General features: G+C 36.4%; 1 protein-coding gene across 2 annotated transcripts; it reads left to right on the top strand.

Annotated features, from left to right (window-relative positions):
- The first annotated feature begins 2,986 nt into the window (after positions 1–2,986).
- LOC123527432 (uncharacterized) lies at positions 2,987–17,612 on the top strand. 2 transcript variants are annotated; one of them, XM_045306883.2, is made up of 7 exons: positions 2,987–3,126; positions 9,763–10,003; positions 10,527–11,157; positions 11,491–11,649; positions 12,064–12,412; positions 12,742–12,798; positions 14,969–17,612. In XM_045306883.2, the coding sequence occupies exons 3-7, from the start codon at positions 10,594–10,596 to the stop codon at positions 15,844–15,846; spliced, it is 2,007 nt and encodes a 668-aa protein (XP_045162818.2). In that variant the 5' UTR covers positions 2,987–3,126; positions 9,763–10,003; positions 10,527–10,593; the 3' UTR covers positions 15,847–17,612. The 2 variants fall into 2 exon arrangements, with proteins under 2 accessions (XP_045162818.2, XP_045162817.2); XM_045306882.2 differs by lacking the exon at positions 9,763–10,003 and having other exon boundaries at positions 3,009–3,126.
- Positions 17,613–17,931: the final 319 nt, after the last annotated feature.

Genomic DNA, 17,931 nt, shown 5'->3' on the forward strand with positions numbered 1-17,931 from the left:
CTGGTCAGGCTTCGCTCAGAGTACAAGAAGCTCAGTGCTCAAATGTACAAGAAATACAGACTCGCACCATCACCAGCTTGTCCATGACGTGAAGATCAGACTACGGAGCATATACTCCAGAAATGTAAAAGGCATGACCAGGAGCGAGCTGCGACTTGGTCGATAGGTACCTCAATCCACCAGAAACTGTATGGAGGCATTGAGGATCTGCGGCATACCACACGTTTCATCGAGGCTACTGGTCTGACAGTATAGTTGCGTACGAAGAAGAAGAAAAAAAGAAGTATACATCTGTACTGTTTGTTTAATTCATATTCATATTGCACATTTTAGCATACACGTGTAGTTAAACGACGACTGACACACATTTTCACATCAACCAATCAGAATAGTTTTGTAATCTAGACCGGAACTTCACCAGCGAAGTTCAACCAAATTTTTTCTGCAACGTTGAAAAAACTATAAACAATGCGTTGTTTCTCTAAGAAATATTAAAGAATACCGGTACGCAATGGAAGATAAATTACCACTTGTTCAATATCCATAGTACACATGTAGCGAACTGTGCGTTTTAGATATGAAATGTGCGGAAGTAGGTAAGTATGACTATAGAATACCTAGGGGAAGGCTATAACATGTACAGAGGCATTTTCTTTCTGGTCTGGTGCCAGTGGTTCAATTTGTGTTGCTTTTTATGTGTTTTGTTGTATATATTCATTTGCCCTGTTTTTGTTTATATATCCATTTGCCCGTGATTATGATTAATATTTATATTGTACGAGGGTGGGATCAAAAGTAATGCAACCAATGGTGTTAAATGACAACTGAAGGTTGGATTAAGAAAATCTTTATTTCAAACTTAGTAATCTCCTTTGACAGATACACAACGTTTCAATCTTTTAATCCAATCCTTAAAAGCTTTCTGATAGTCTTTTTCAGGTATATCACTAAGGAGGTTAAATATGGCGGCCCCAAACTTTTGGCGGGATGTATATTTTCCGCCTGCAAGCTTTTTCTTGAGACGAGGGAAAAGGAAAAAATCACAGGGGGGCTAGATCCGGAGAATAGGGTGGGTGTTCTTGAACATATACTCCCTGTTCATTCAAAAACGAAGTCACAATCCCAGCCTTGTGACTCGAGGCGTCATGTAACAAATGGATGCCTCAGATACCCGTCTTTGGTCGACGTTTCTGGAAATACTTGAGAAGCTTTTTAAGAACTTATTTCTTATACAACTTGGTATTCATTGACTTGCCTTTAGATACAGGAACCTGGATGGCGAGACCTTTAGTAGTGAAAAATATGGCATACATAACTTTTTTCACACTTGCAATCCTTTTGGCAATGCAAGGCCTTCTGGCATTTTTGGTGAGCCATACTCGGTTACTAATTTTTCGATGCGGTTCGAAGAAATGTATCCAAGACTTATCACCTGTTACTACATTCATAAATGTTTTTGATCGTATCTTGGAAACCTTTTCAAAATCTTGCGCGCCATATTAACGCTTCTCAGTGAACAAATGCGGGACCCACCTAGCACTTTTCTTCTTCAATTTCAAAATATTTCGCAGAATACGCAACACAGATGCGTTTGAAATGCAAACCATGTCCGCAATCTGCTGAGAAGTATATCTTACGTCAGAAAGTACTATTTGTTTGTTTCTTTGGACTACTTGCAGACTTATGTCGACCAGTTTTAGGCGCATTTTTGACAGACTCCACGCCTGCACAAAATTTCCTTACCCATCTGCAAACTGTGGAAAAGGACATTTCATTACTACCATAAACAGCACATTTGTAAGAATAAATGTCCTTTGAACCTCTTCCGAGTGAAGCGCAAGTCTTAATGTAAGACCTAATTTCGTTCGCATTTTTTACACTTTTACCAACCATTTAGCCTAACCGCCTACGAGTAGGGTTTGTGCAAATGTCAATTGTGAGTGAGATATTGTGTCTACATGTATAGTTTATACGTCGATTGAAAGCTATTACAATGGGGAACACTTGAAAGACGTGAATTTTGTACTCGCGCTAAAAATAGCGGTTATCAATAGCCAGTGGCATTACTTTTGATCCAGTCCTCGTATGTAGACCAGATAATGCACTTACGTATAAGTCTGAAATAAAATATTCTGTTCTGTTCTCCTCTATGCAATCATTATTACCTCCCTTTCTCTATCTCGGTTGCGCAACTAAGTGAGACTAAATAGATGAATTCCGAAGCTACACGCTGTGTTTTAAACTTTCCTTTCGTTTAAAGTACTAGCAGAAATATCCCAATATTATCAAACACAAATGTAAACCTAGAGTTTTAGAAATGAAAAGAAAAAGGAAAGTTTAAAGATACTAGGTATTTTCAAAGTTTCACAAAGGGTAATAAAATATAAGTTTACAATTATAGTGATCTAATTTTATGTAAAGGGTCATTTTATTATTTCTTAAATAAATCTTTGAAAGAGTAGATCTTTATAAAACCTGAAAAAAATGCATAAAATGTTGCTCAATATGATTGACTACCTTTAAAAGGCAAGGTGTAAATTTCTGCTGGTGAGAGTCATAAACGTGGATTGTAATGACAATCTATTCAATAAACAAAAGAAAAAATATAGGTGTCCTGGATTTGTCTACTTACTTGCATAATTACAAGGACCGCTGGTTACCGATTGGTTTTACACTCAGTCTGACGCTTGTGAAACGGAGAATAAAATAGGTACCAGTCCGGTTACTCTATCGATTATAGTAGTCGCAACTTGACCGCGATGGTTGATCTTAGGTTGATTATTCATATCGATTATTTCATTATAGTAATCAAGGGTGCTTAGGGTAGCCGTGTATATTTATACTGAATTAGTTTGTACATATTGCAGTATCAAAGTATATATACTTACATTTGATCAGTTAAAACTTTCTAATACACTAATTTATATTTACATAAATTTATATTTCCTTTTTCTCGCGCAGCTCGTGATTTACGTACGCTCCTTTTCAATAATAGGATGTGCCTCATTATGTATTATAATGCAAATGTCAACCATCGGGGTCAAGTTGCGTCCACTATACACATCCCGTGTATAACTTCGTCTGCACAATATTTACATCTGATTTAGGAGACATCTTTCATTAGTGGTAAGTTTTTTTAATGATATAATTCATATGTTCTTGTGTCGTGTTTTTAACAGTGTTTTAGCGAAGTATAGGAAATAGAAATAGTCTAGATCTATATATATCTACTGTGGATTCAGAGTTTTTGTCGCTAGATCCGTATCATTCTAAATATATCCATTGGAGTTCTAGTTTCTTTTTGGACTTTTAAACTTTCTTAAATAGATTTTCCCTGTGTTAAATTCTGACCTGTAAACATTTTGATTTTGTTTTAAATTCGAAATAAAATATTGCTTTAATTTAACCACAGGCGTTTAAAGATCAGTCTGTAAGAATATAATGGAGATTTTATACATAGGGCGTGACGTCACTACTTCCGAGTACTCTCTTTGTTGGTTTATTATTTAAGATCTGTGAAGATAACATCCAGCAGTTACACAAAATAGAAACGAATTTCATATAGAAAGGCTCTTTGCAATAGCTTGTTTTCCGTACTGTATATATATTCTGAAAAAGTTGCCATCCCCTTCCCCCCCCCCCCCCCCCCTTTGAAAATGAATGTACACGCTATCATTACAAAACCTAAGAAACAAGTGTCAGTGTACTAGTATAAACACTGAATTCCGGAAAAGGACTGCCAAAAGGGGCCCACTTCCGGACAGTCAAACGCCACAGTTTTCAGCAATTGTATATTTTTATTTCTTTACAAATGGCATTCATTTTCAAGGGGAGACAACTTTTTCAGAATATTTCAAGAACCCGTCGTACTAGCTCATGCCCTTACATCAAAATATTTGTTTGGTAGTTGGGAATGACTCAGCTGCAGCCTGCTAAAATAATGGATGAAATTATCAAAGTTACTTTATTGCATATATATAAATATAATGTATAGTAGTATCGTGTCTGAATATAACGATGCATAATGACTAAGTGAGTACCGTATTCATACAAACAAGAAACACGTACTGTACATTGATAGTTTATGATTATTTACAAACTATATCTTCATGACTCATTGTGTATAGACTATATTAATTAGACGAGCTCCACAAAATTTATGTAAATAAATATCTAGGAATGAATATGATAACAGTAGGCCTACTAACCTGAAACAATAGATGTAGATAGTTTATTGCAAATACATGTATACCATGTCTAAATATAACGAGTGCAATGATATATAAAGTCATGGGTTAAAGGTTAGCGTTTGTTAGCGAGTCTAAATAGAACGAGTGCAATGATATATAAAGTCACGGGTGAAAGGTTAACGTTTGTTAGCGAAGGGGGTAGTATAACAGAATAACGGGACTATTGGATATGGTGTATAGGATAATTGTTCAGTGTTACTTATCTTAAAGCTGTCACTCTTCTGTAAAAATGATTTCACTGAAACAAAAATTAATTAACCAGTTTTAATCCATGTTATATTTCTGCTTAACTCTTTACTCTACGACACATACAGCAAATAGTATATGACTTCTAAGTGTTACATTTGAAATGTACAAAAACGTAGTTTCATGCTGTTGATGAAATATGGTATTGTGAGACATATAAGGATGCGGCAGTTTTATTTTTGACTTAGTTATATTGCTTATTGCTTATTTTGAGAAAAGATCCAGACAACTTTCATCATCGAGAAAATGTCTACATACTTGTACTAAATTTTTTTTTAAGCAGCATATTTAATGAGCGCAGTTTTAGAGGTGTTTTTATTTTTATTATTATTATCATTATTATTATTATTATTATTATTATCATTATTACTATTATTATTATTATTATTATTTCAGAATAGATTATGTTTCTTATGTGTAAATTAGAGCTCATTTTTTTTTAAATTTTGGTAAGAAGACTAATATTCTATCCAGCTATGTGTTTTTATATTATTGAAATGCTATAATTTAAAAGTACTGAAAAAAATAGGGTCTGCATATTTGATTTTTATATGATATAACAAAAGAAACTAAATTAGTATAATGTATCTTAAATGCAGACATTTTTCCTTCAAACACCTATTTTAAATGTGATTAGAATAATACAATATGTATGCATTCATGCTTACAAGATGCACCATACAATAACATAAGACTTGTTCTCAATGTCACCTGCATGAAATGCTTGTATGTTGTCTTGTCCACAAACAAACTGATGATTCCAGTGCTAATTATAACATTTTGTATGAATTAAGTCTTTTTTCAGCTCCCTTTTCTCTCATAAAAGTATATTTTCCTTCCATTTTTGACAAAATTCCTGTCCATGTTTTACATTTTCTAACCAATACGAATAATACATGTTAAACTAGCATTTTACCCTCTGTTTTACAGGATATTAAAATAAAAAGTTGGGTTTGTGGTGTGGAGGGAAGGGTAGGGCGTTGGGGGGAGGGGGAGCAAATAAAAACAACACAATTTAAGTATATATGCAGTCGACTAAGTAAATGAAAATGAAAGGTTCAGAAGCGTATATCTTTGGTTTTTTATACCCCCCGAAAGGAGGCATATTAGTATTCAACTGTTCGTTCGTTCGTTCGTTCGTTCGTTCGTTCGTTAGTTACAATGTTAACTTTTTGCATGTAGGCACTTTACCCGCGAACCACTGCACCCAGACCTTCAAACTTCACATGCTGATAGTACTCATTGAGTACACGACCCCTACTGACTTTAGGGTCACCAGGTCAAAGGTCAAGGTCACAGGGGCTAACGTTAACTTTTTTGCATGAAGGCACTTTAATCGCGATCTACTGCACCTTCAAACTTCACATGCTGATAGTACTCATTGAGTACACCACCCCTACTGACTTTGGGGTTACTAGGTCAAGGTCACAGGGGCCAACGCTAACTTTTTGCATTAAGGCACTTTACTCGCGAACCACTGCACCCAGGACCTTCAACCTTCACATGCTGATAGTACTCATTGAGTACACGACCCCTACTGACTTTGGGATCACCAGGTCAAAGGTCAAGGTCACAGAGGCCAACGTTAACGTTTTGCATGAAGACACTTTACTCACGAACCACTGCACAGAGGACCTTCAAGCTTCACATGCTATAGTACTCATTAAGTATACGACCCCTACTGGCTTTTGGGTCACCACGTCAAAGCTCAAGGTAACAGGGGACAACGTTAATTTTTTTGCATGAAGGCACTTTACTCGCAAGTCACTGCACGCAGGACCTTCAAACTTCACATGCTGATAGTACTTATTGAGTACACGACCCCTACTAACTTTGAGGTCACCAAGTTAAAGGTCAAGGTCACAGGGGCCAACGTTATCTTTTTACATGAATGCATTTTACTCGCGAACCACTGCACCTAGGACCTTCAAACTTCACATGTTGATAGTACTCATTAAATACTCGATCTCTGCTGACTTTGAGACCTACAGGTTAAAGGTCAAGGTCACTGCGGCCAACGTTATATTTTTGCATGAAGGCATTTTACTCGCGAACTACTGCACCAAGGACCTTCAGTCGTCACGTGCTAATAGTACTCATCAAGTACACAACCTCTACTGACTTTGGGGTCACCAGGTCGAAGGTCAAGGTCACAGGGGCCAATATTAACTTTTTGCATGAAGGCACTTTACTCGCGAACCACTACACGCAGGACCTTCAAACTTCACATGCTGATAGTACTTATTGAGTACACGACCTCTTCTGACTTTGGGATCACCAAGTCAAAGGTCAAGGTCACAGGGGCCAACGTTAACTTTTTGCATAAAGGCAGTTTACTCACGAACCAATGCACCCAGGACTTTCAATCTTCACATGCTGATAGTAATCATTGAGTACACAACTCCAACTAACTTTGGGATCACCAAGTCAAAGTTCAAGGTCACAGGGGTCAATGTTAACTTTTTGCATGAAGGCACTTTACTCGCGAACCACTGCACCCATGACCTTCAGACTTCACTTGCTAATAGTACTTATTGAGTACACGACCCCTATTGACTTTGGGGTCACCACGTCAAAGGTCAAGGTCACAAGGTTAAAGGTCAAGGCTCTGCGGGGGCATTAGTGACAGCTCTTGTTTACATCAAAGAAAACAAAAGCTTTCAAGTTACATCTGCATTCACTTTCACAAATGAACAGTTCTGAACTGTTTAATCTCCAATCACCACTGTAGTTCATCATTTTTGTTTAATAAGACGAGGTACTTTTAAAACATGTCAGGTAGTTCAGTACTAGCTAACACTTTAACCGGACTGAAGCCTGAACAGTTTAAGGGTCTGGATCTTTAATCGATGTTGCACTTTATACTAGTATTTTATACGTAGAAATATGTTGACTCTTTTTTATAAATCTTATTGTCTGATTCGATCAGATCAGAGAAGGACTAAGATTGCCAAGAAAACCTATGATTGTTCACGATGTTGACATTCTATATGAGAGACCTAGGTATAAGTATTGGGGTGTATGGGCTGTCACTAATTAAAAAGGGGAACTTTGTAGATTCTCGCATATTTTACATGTATGCTTCATTTAATTATAGCCACGGTTTATATTGTGGTAGACCTTTCTTAATGGTAGATCAAACATCATTTTCTTTTAGATACATGCAATGCAGCTGATCATCCTATATCCGTCCCGGTACATGTAATTTGTTGTCCCGTTATTGACTTGTGAGGTCATATGTTTTTGTCTGCCTTACTGTTATGTTTGCCTAACTTTGCTACTGTTATCAGGGATGGAGCGCGGTATGAAAGTAAGAAATTTTGAGTGAGAGTTCATAAATTTCACATGCCTGACTCGACGAATCATCGCTAACCGTGCGAAATATCTTATTCCTACCATACTAACATATTTTTGCATTCTTCTCCTGGACCAGCTGTTGCAAGTGAATTGATTTATTACAGAATCAATCCGATTGAATAAAATATTTATAGATATAACATTTATAACTGATTTAAAGTGTCTACTTGGATACAGGAATCTGGTAATTATTGTTATATTTCTATTCTTGTATCATTTGCACTAATTTCGATTTCCTGTAATTATAATCGATTGCATTTAGAATTTTATATGATTATTGTGTCAATATGTTTATAAGTGTTATTATTGTTACAGGCTCTTGCAGTAATGTTTTACTGTACCGCCATATAGTAAAGAATATAGAACTCCTGAGGCTGTACTTCATTCATACAAGAGCCAGGCTACAAATGGCTCCCCGGCGAGGAAAGGTGGTAAAGTAACGGAGCCGGAATCTGAAAGACAATCAGCACAGGATCTATGGTGCGAAATTGTCGATACCAAACTACACAGGAACTATGGTGCGAAATTGTCGATACCAAACTACACAGGATCTATGGTGCGAAATTGTCGACACCAAACTACACAGGATCTATGGTGCGAAATTGTCGATACCAAACTACACAGGATCTATGGTGCGAAATTGTCGATACCAAACTACACAGGATCTATGGTGCGAAATTGTCGATACCAAACTACAGAGAAGACAGCATTTTTGTCACCTCGGGTCACCGTGACGTCAAAGAGTCCGTTGTGACCCTGCGTTTCACGTCATCTACTCCGCTGAGAAGTCTCGTCTGCTTAGTGCACTAGTGCAAAGTACTGCAGTACCCGTATTTCCATACTAATTTCTTCATCATTGACTAGATTGATCTTCTAGATTCCCCAACTTCAAAATACGTATTTTCAACCATAGGAATGTTTAGGGTCTACAACATCACGCGAAAGAACACTGTGTTATGTGGTTGCGTGAACCATTTTTAGTGTTTTTCATGTTTATTTTATGTGTATCTGCATTAAATGTTTATATGTGTATTAAGAATGGAAACGTAAGAGACAAATTAATATGAAAATAGTTTGCCTTTCACAATTCAATATAACAATGACAGTAAAGATTTAAAGATTATAATGTAACAATAACAAGAGTCTTTGATATAAAGATTCTTGGTGTAAATATCTATGTTGTTTCTAACACTAATTTTCATCCGATTACCTGTTTCTCAATTGACATGCTTTATAGATGTAGATCGAGAGATTTCGGATTTCTGTTACGGTTTTACTCTTTAACGATTGCAAAAACTTAACATTACACATATTTCACCAATAGTGTTTTCTTATATATTGCCTACGTAAATGAGAAAATAAATTAAGCACACAATGACAAAAGGAAATTTGTCCTGCAGAACATTACAAGATGTACATTTACGTTCCTCAAATAGAATGCTTACTGGCGTTCTCCACCTGCCCGTTTCAACGGCCAGTCTATTAGAGGATGGCTAAAGTGAAAACCTCTGTACATTTAACATGTATAAATATTCGCTGGTTTAAAATTCAGAAAAGGTTCTAAAACATTGCTCTGCTAGGGTCATTTTTCTCAGAGCCTAAACTTGTACAAAAATATCCATAACCATTTGTTTAAGATTTGCTAAAAATAGTTTCTCATCACCTACTTCTTGTGGGAGCCAAACTTCGTATAAAACCTAACCGTGCTAATAGTTGTTTAATTTGCGAAACCCAATTCACTCACCTATGATGCAATTCGTTGTATCTTAGTAAATAATTATACATATACTTATTGTAACTGATTTTAGCTAATACTTGATAATATTGTTATTTCCTGAAGGATTGAAGATTTCATCTATCTAATTCTGCATATTAAATAAATGCATTGCAAATGTTATTGTTGTTACAGGCTATTACAGTAAGCTGTTGCTGTACCACCATATAATAAGAATATAACACTCCTGAGGCTGCATTTCATTCATACAAGCACCCGGCCACATAATAGTTGTCTCTAACGTTATTACGTTATTCACCAAGGATATGAAATATTCTAACACGACCAGCAAATAACCTACATACATGTAGAGCAAAATCTATCTCTGGTTTTTCTGCAATAAACCACTCGCGTGCAATGACGTCATCCGATCCAGGTGCGTAGCACGGTCGTAAAAAGTAGTTACCATTTTTTTCTAACACTTTTGATACTAGTAGGTCCGATATTGCAAATGCTTTGTGTCTATTACACAAAACAAAACGGAGTGTTCTAAAGTATAACAGCGGATGGTCTTGAAACTTTTACCATTCAATAATAATATATTACAGATATTAAAGTAATTTTAATAGTAAACAGAGCATCCGTTACTTTAGTCATTAGTGTTAAAAGAAACATCTGTATCATTTTGTAAATCTTTTAGCTTACTTTAATATTGTTCCATGTTAGAAAAGGTATATTCATCATTGGATATAAGTGCATGTTATACAAGATTGATATAACGAAAAGAAAACCAGGTGACCAAGACTGGATTATGAACCTATTGTTTTAGCAAAATTATGGAATGTGTTATCTGTATGCATAAGTTTAATACCAAACAAAATCATCATGTAAAATACCTTAAACGTTTTTTATGTTAGAGTGTATATAGCTTTGAATAAAGATTTCTTATTTTTTTTTAGGATCAAATTATGGTTATACTACATGGTGTGGTGCATAAACTGAATCATACATCTGTTGTCATAAGCTATGGCAGAATTATTTCCAACAATCGAAAGCAATGGTTTCCAAAACTGGCTAAAAGCTGCCCTGGCACTCTTGTTTGCAAAACAAGGTTTGCAAGGCTTCGTATGTGAGGAAGTGACACAATTTCAAAACGACCTGCTACTAGCCATATTTGCAGAGAAGTCTTTACCTTCTGGAACAATTTGCAACGAGTGCACCACTGAAAATGTTCTCCCCTGTCCAACACCAAACTTCTGCCCGACAGGAAGATGTAAGTTACATGATCACAACAAGTCAGACAAAAAGCCTTACCGACAATGTCGAAGCAGTATATGCCAGGAGATACAGAAGGTTATCCAACGAGAACACAGGTATAATAAACCATCCTGGAAAAACACAAACGCTACTAAATGGTGCACTGATGCTTTCGATATAGCTAAGTGTTACATGCCTCCAGACGGCTATGCAGCCGTTGCCACTCTAGAATACACAGATTTCAGTGGTACGCTGGCAGTTATTATCAATAATAAGCGATTCCAAAACAAAATGGCAGCAAAACTCCATCAACAGAACAATATCTGCATTCAGGTAAATCAAAAATTCATCTTGTAATATTTACAATCGGCAAGTAACAATATGTCAGGCATTATCCGTAGTATAGATTTACCTTGTAAGGCATGTCTGATAGACAACAAACAAACAGAGTTAAATATCGTTATTTTCAAAGAAAAAAAATCGAATGTATTCTAGAACAAACAGGGCCGTTGGCAGATATGTTTCAACAAGAGCTTCAAGTTTCATTTTGCTGTCTAAAGAAATTAGTTATGTCATTTCCTTGACCACAAACATGATTGATATTCGTAAACATTCGTTTCTGTCACAAAGCATGCTATATCGTTGTGGTTTGTTTTTATAATCAAGGCACGTGAAGTGGGTCGGAAGATACGACATTCAGCGGATTTTGCTGTCTCGGACCCGGAACTGATAAAGTATATAGAGACACTGATAAACCTTTTGTCGGATACCAAACACCTTGCTGTTGACCAGAAGGCACGAGAGGCAGTGGATAAGCTAAAACTGGTAAAATTACCATAGCGTCATTAAGATAATGTTCTTTATCCAACAGTTAGATAGTTAATTAGCTGGGTAAATATTATTTGAATTATTAGATGGAACGTAATAGCATTTTGAACTAACTTACTTAATTAATACCCGAAAGAAATTCTAAAATAAAATAAGTTTTTATCTAAAGTAAAATACATGTTAGTCAATCTTTACTCAGTACAAAATACTTTTGAAAGAACTAAGGTCTCATCCGTTTGAAAAGACACCATGTACGCAATGGTTGTATGCCGCTGGCCCAAGAGTATACAGCAATTTTGTGTAGTCGGGGAAGAAAAACCCCATAAAGACGAAGACAGTCTTTATGAAAATGAATGGTTGTTGTCTAAATATAGATAACTCATTTTTTCAATTGCTTTAAACAAATTCCAGTTAAAATCCAAAGCTCTGACAGTTACCACCTCAGACATAACAACAGTTTTGGACGACGCATTAAAAGCTATCGTAGCAAAGCAATGTGATGATGCGTTACAAGATGTCAGGGCAGAGAAGGACAAAGCCCAGGCAGAGATTGATGAGAAAATGGGGGCATTAGTTAAACTGTTAGAAGGCGTCAAAGCTTCAATAGCCAACATGCCAACAGTAGCAACTTCAAGTTTAGACGAGATTATTGCGACGAAAGTGTCTGCTCTGAATGAACTCAACAGAGCCACTGAGTCAAGTCTAGCAACATTAGAAACTAAAGGAAAACAGATCCAAGAAGAACTCAGAAAGGAATTTGGTAATATAAATATTGTATGTTGTATTCATCGCATGCTTTTGTAAAATCATTTCATGTCGATAGTTGATAGATAGATATGTTTTTAAAGCTATAAAATATATTAGAAGAAGAGCATGTGATAGACATGTAAGACAAACAAGACAAAATTTATATTAAAAAAACCACCAAAATCAAATACGACAAATATTATCAATTACAGCAATATATCATAAATGACCATAACAATTAATCTAAAATGTCCATAACTGATGATATTGCAGATTTAAAATCACCAGCGTCATACCACGTGAATTGATTGATTATTCGGTTATTTTCTTTTCTCGTTTTAGGCATTCAGCGACAGACTCGGTCCTTATACTTGACAGACCAAAAAGAATTAGAAACATGTAAGTAAAATTGTGTTATAAGAAATTGACAAACTTATTGAATTAATAAAAGAGAAGCCACCATGTAAAGGAAACGGCTCCAGGTGGATAGCAATACTAGATTCATTTCTGCATAAAATCACATATAAATGATCAAAACAACATGGACGGTTTCTGATTCAGTGTTGTTATATTTTCTGGTCTTTTGGGATCATGGAGTACACCCAGTTGTAATGTAAGAGAATTCTGCTTAAGCCGTTGCTAGGCAGCGTGAGGGGTGTTGCATGTTTCATTACCACTCATGAACAGATTAAAGTAAACCGGGTCTGCTATCATTCCGCTTTGTTGCATTCTGTGCTTCCGAAAGATCCTCTATCAGATTTTATTAACTATCACAACAGCAGTATTTAAGTGTCGTGTGGCGGCTTTAAAAAGTCTCCCCGTACTTGGATTCAGTGTTGTTATATTTTCTGGTCCTTTAGAATCACGGAGTAGACTCAATGACACTGTAATAGAATTCCGCTTAGGCCGGTGCTGGCGGGGTGGGGGTGGGGGGGGGGGGGGGGGGTGGTGAGGGGTTTTGCACATTTCATTAACTCTCATGAACAGACTCAATCAAACGCGTCTGCTATTACTCTGCTTGGTTGCATTCTGAAAAGGTGACACGACATGTTTTGGTGATAGTTGATTTAAGCACCGGTTTTGGAAATTTGGAAATTGTTTCAAGAAAACGTTAAACTTTCTGTTAATATTTTATAATAGGTCGCATCTATATACAATTCATATTAAAGGGAAACTTACCACTTCCAGATATAAATGAAATAGATGCAGTCCATTATGTAATCGTTGCACGTTTAGCATCGTCCGAAATTCGGCGGCGAATTTTGGTGTTAGTAATCCACCAAATATGTGTTTCTACGGTATAATCGAGCGAGTACCAAACTAAATAGATCCAATATATTTCCATGTTGCTATAATCACATGCTTTTAACCGCACGATGGCATTTTTGCAGGTCAGAACTGTAACCAGGAGTTTCATGTTGCAAAAGGTTAATAACTTATAGATTTTGTTATATTTTTATGTGTTTGGAATAGATGATAGATTGTTAATGAAGTAAGTTTCAAATCGTGCGATTTTGCAACTGTTTTACTTAAATAAGATTAAATATAAAACTGTGTCTTCAGTATGTATTCATAAATCAGACAGCGGGCTGCTTTTCTTCTGAGTTTTGTGAAACAGTTTTGATATTGATTGCCTATGATTATTACGATTTATTGGAGCACCACATATGCAAAGGTGTACTTCGTGCAAACGAAATGCACATTTAACTTCTCGTGAATCAATACGTTATCTTTTACGTCAAGCCTACGTTTCAGTGTTTCTGTATTACATTTTTCTATCATAAAGAGGCATGGATCCACCGCATGTTAGACACCATTCTGCATTTTATTGATATTAAAGTTTCTGAATTACAAGTCAGACCGAGAAACACATACATAGACGTGATTACTAGCATTTGTGTCCTCTTAAAAACTGATGAAAATAATTGATTGATGTGCTCGTCAATTCAATGACGTTTAAAGTATTTTTGTATCTTAATCATTATCTGTCGGAGCTGTCATCCGTAAACTGTACGTTAAATGATAGTACAAAGGACAACGGCCTAAAAAAATTCAATCGTTTCCCTTCTAGTTTCTATGTGCATATGGTGCCTAAAAAGCGTAAATTTAACTACGAGGAGTACAGTTTAGTGCCGTGAATCTGTTGAATAAGATAAACAAAAGTTAACAATTTTAAGGAAGCCGTACTTACTCGAGATCTCAAGAACGAAAAAATGTCAAAAATATGATGTTGCCAAGTCAGAACCACAATGTTGAAATGATGAAACAACAAATCCATCATGATACAAAATGTCGAAAGTATATAATGAAATCACATTTGTTTTCGTTTTTTCACTATCGTATTTTTTAAGGATTTGACTATTTGTCACCGTATTACTAAATGTAGTATTGTTATTTCGATTTTCATTATGATAGGGCATGTTTAGTATTGTTGCTGTTTCCTTATGCAGTGATACCCTATTCTGACACCCGAAGTGTTTAAAAAGTACATATTTTAAAACTAATACCAGTACAGAAAGCATTTTTATATACCGACCTCAGTCATGTTAAAATTGCATTTCTTTTTCAGGCATGAGGGATGATCTAATCGAATTCTACCGAAAGTATCACAACACTATTCTAGTTGCACCCCTGGTAGAAGAGCTTGATGTGCCACTTTGCGAGTTTTATGTGCAACCTCCACTTACTTCACTTAATGTACGGAAAATGTATGGTATATCTAAGCAACATACAAAAACGCCCGTTAACTCCTATCATGACCTATTTTTTCATGGAGACGATAATATATACCAGCACATTTTTGTAAAAGCAAATGCCGGAGTTGGAAAAACATCATTTGCCAAGAGAATTTGTATGACTTGGTGCCAAGCCCATAATCCAGTTGAATCGTTAAAAACGAAGTTCAAGCAAGAAGATGTGGATGCACTGAGAAAATATGATTTATTATTTCTCCTATCGCTGCGGAACCAAGATCCTTCTGAATGTGATATTGATAACATGATTTGCAGCGGCGTTTTACGTGAACTAGCAAAAAGCTCAAGTTATACTATGCATGCTCTGCAGGATGTGTTGTGCACCTCTACGTGTTTAGTAGTTCTAGATGGGTTGGATGAATGGTCCCATCCTGCAAACTGTACACGAGGTCGTCCAGATGACCTACCACATATTCCAGCTCGAAAGCAATGTTCGGTATTGATGACTACACGACCTTGGAAACTGGATGTAGCTAATCCGAGGATGAGTCAAATTGACAAAATAGTAGAAATTAACGAACTAGACACTTCATTGTCGGAACAGCTTATTACAAATGCAATAACAGTCTTGAATAACCAAGCTGTTACGAACCAGTCAAAAACTACTGAGGAGTTTCAGAAAGCGACATCAACTCTGAAACTCGATACCATGAGATATATCCCTTACATCCTCTTGCAAATGGTCTGTTTGTAGTTTGATGGAAAGTCCATTGGAAACTCGAAATGTGAGATATACGGTAATATGATAAAACTCACGTTGTCTCGGTGGTTACAGAAAAAGGAGCTGCCTCCATTGAAAAGACAAGACCTGTCAAACCCAATTACGATTCCATCTTGTCTGCTCTCTTACACACGACCTCACAGTGAGGTTATGCTAGGTCTGGCTAAACTGGCATTTGAAACACTTTTTAGTTTGAATATAGAATCAAGACTTATATTTGAACAGTCAGTAGTACTTGATAACATGGAAGAGAATACTCTTGCCCGCTGCTTGGAAATGGGTTTCTTGTCACGAAATAAAGACTATGAATCGGTTTCTAGCAAGCGTTCGAACTTTTCTTATCAGCACAAATCTATCCAAGAATTTTTCGCTGCTCTTCATATCCAGTCCTGTTCTGAAAAGCAAAACATTCGAAAGAACATACTTCAAGTTTGTAGAACATTGCCAACTATATTGGACATGTCAAATGTCTTTATATTTCTGGGGGGATTTAGTCCTGTCACGTGTTGGGAGATTTTGCAGATACTATATTGCACTATAGAAAGTGACGAAACAACACGCGAGTTCAGGGGCAGTATCCAGTCGCAAATTTGGCCTTTTGCAAAATATCATAAAAATGTTGAATTCATAATGGCGAGGTTTCAGAATATGCTGATAGATATATCACAAGAAATCAAAGACGGCTGTGTTCCATTTGGTGTAGACGACATTTTCATAAATGAGCATTACGATGAAAGAAGCCTTATCCTTCTAAAATCACTCGTAGACAATAGTAGAGACAACATTAAATCACTGAGTATAGAACGACATGAATCAGCAGAGCAGTTAACAAAAATCCTAGAGACCCTCGGTTTGCAGAACGTAAAGTCTCTACATAAACTAGTCATTGAAGCTTCACTTAAAGAGGGAGATCTTAACCAGCTGCTGTCCGGATCTGATCACACTTTGACAGGTCTAATTCTGCAACGCAAACGTCTGAATGATGACAAATATTTGCCAGTGTCCCCAGAAAGTACTGCCATAATCAATAATATGGATAATTTAAAATCACTGAGTTTAAAAACTGTTTGTTTGACTCACTCTGACATAAAAATATTATTTGAACATCTTGGTAAAACATCAACAATGGTAGAGATCGCACTTGGAAATATCTTGTGTAAAGATCATAGGAACGAGTGTACAGGACATTGCATAAATCTATCTCAGCATCAGAAATTGAAGCTGTTGAAACTAGAAACGGTACCTGTGTCAGAACTGCGTGTTTATTCATTTTCACTGGAGACTTGTTTGCTAGGAAATCTACCACAGGCTGTACACTCAGCTGCTGCCAGGTGTCTTATTGAAGCTTCAAACCTTTGTGCATTGCGTATCTATGGTGCCATGTGGCAATCCAGTATGCAAGAAATACTGCCGACGTGGGTGCACCTGAAGTCATTATTTATCATGCATCTCGACCTAGGCGACGAAGCATTTATACTGCCGTGTGAAATGCTCAACATAGAAGAAGTCCGCTTCTCCTGTATAACAATGAGTGAACGGGCACTGAGACGTCTCATCCAAAGCATAGATGATTTACCACAACCAGTCACATTTAAGTTACATAAGTGTAATGTGACACCATTACATGAGCACAATCAAATAAAGGACGAAATCAGATTATCCTCAAAATACCAAATACTAGCAGATGAAGATGATTACTATAAATACATTACACTGAAATAATCTGTGCATATGATAGGAGAGTGTCATGCCATGTTTTATTTTGCTAGTCAATAAAGTACCCTAGAAACCGGTCGCTAACCTGACCACGAGTAAATAGATTGTGTCTGAATTACAAGTTTGAGACAACCGATGGCATGGTTACATCAAACGTTGCCTCGCTGGCTACTAGTTTGTCATAGGAAGTTTCAGTTACATTTTTGTATTTACAAAATGTTTCAACTAATAGCAGAGCTACCGGCGCCGCGAAGCGACGCCGACAGCGTCGCATTACGGTTAGACGTGTGAAAAAGAAAATGAATAAAACTGTATAGAATTACTATCGAGTTGAAAATTCGT

Source organism: Mercenaria mercenaria, chromosome 14, assembly GCF_021730395.1.
Source record: "Mercenaria mercenaria strain notata chromosome 14, MADL_Memer_1, whole genome shotgun sequence".
In the NCBI taxonomy this organism is placed as follows: Eukaryota; Metazoa; Mollusca; class Bivalvia; order Venerida; family Veneridae; genus Mercenaria; species Mercenaria mercenaria.

Coding starts and splice junctions, on each gene's coding strand:
- LOC123527432 (XM_045306883.2), top strand. CDS start 10,594: ATGGCAGAATTATTTCCAACAATCGAAAGCAATGGTTTCCAAAACTGG. Junction 11,650..12,063: donor CAGTGGATAAGCTAAAACTG/GTAAAATTACCA, acceptor AACAAATTCCAG/TTAAAATCCAAAGCTCTGAC. Junction 12,413..12,741: donor AGAACTCAGAAAGGAATTTG/GTAATATAAATA, acceptor TTCTCGTTTTAG/GCATTCAGCGACAGACTCGG.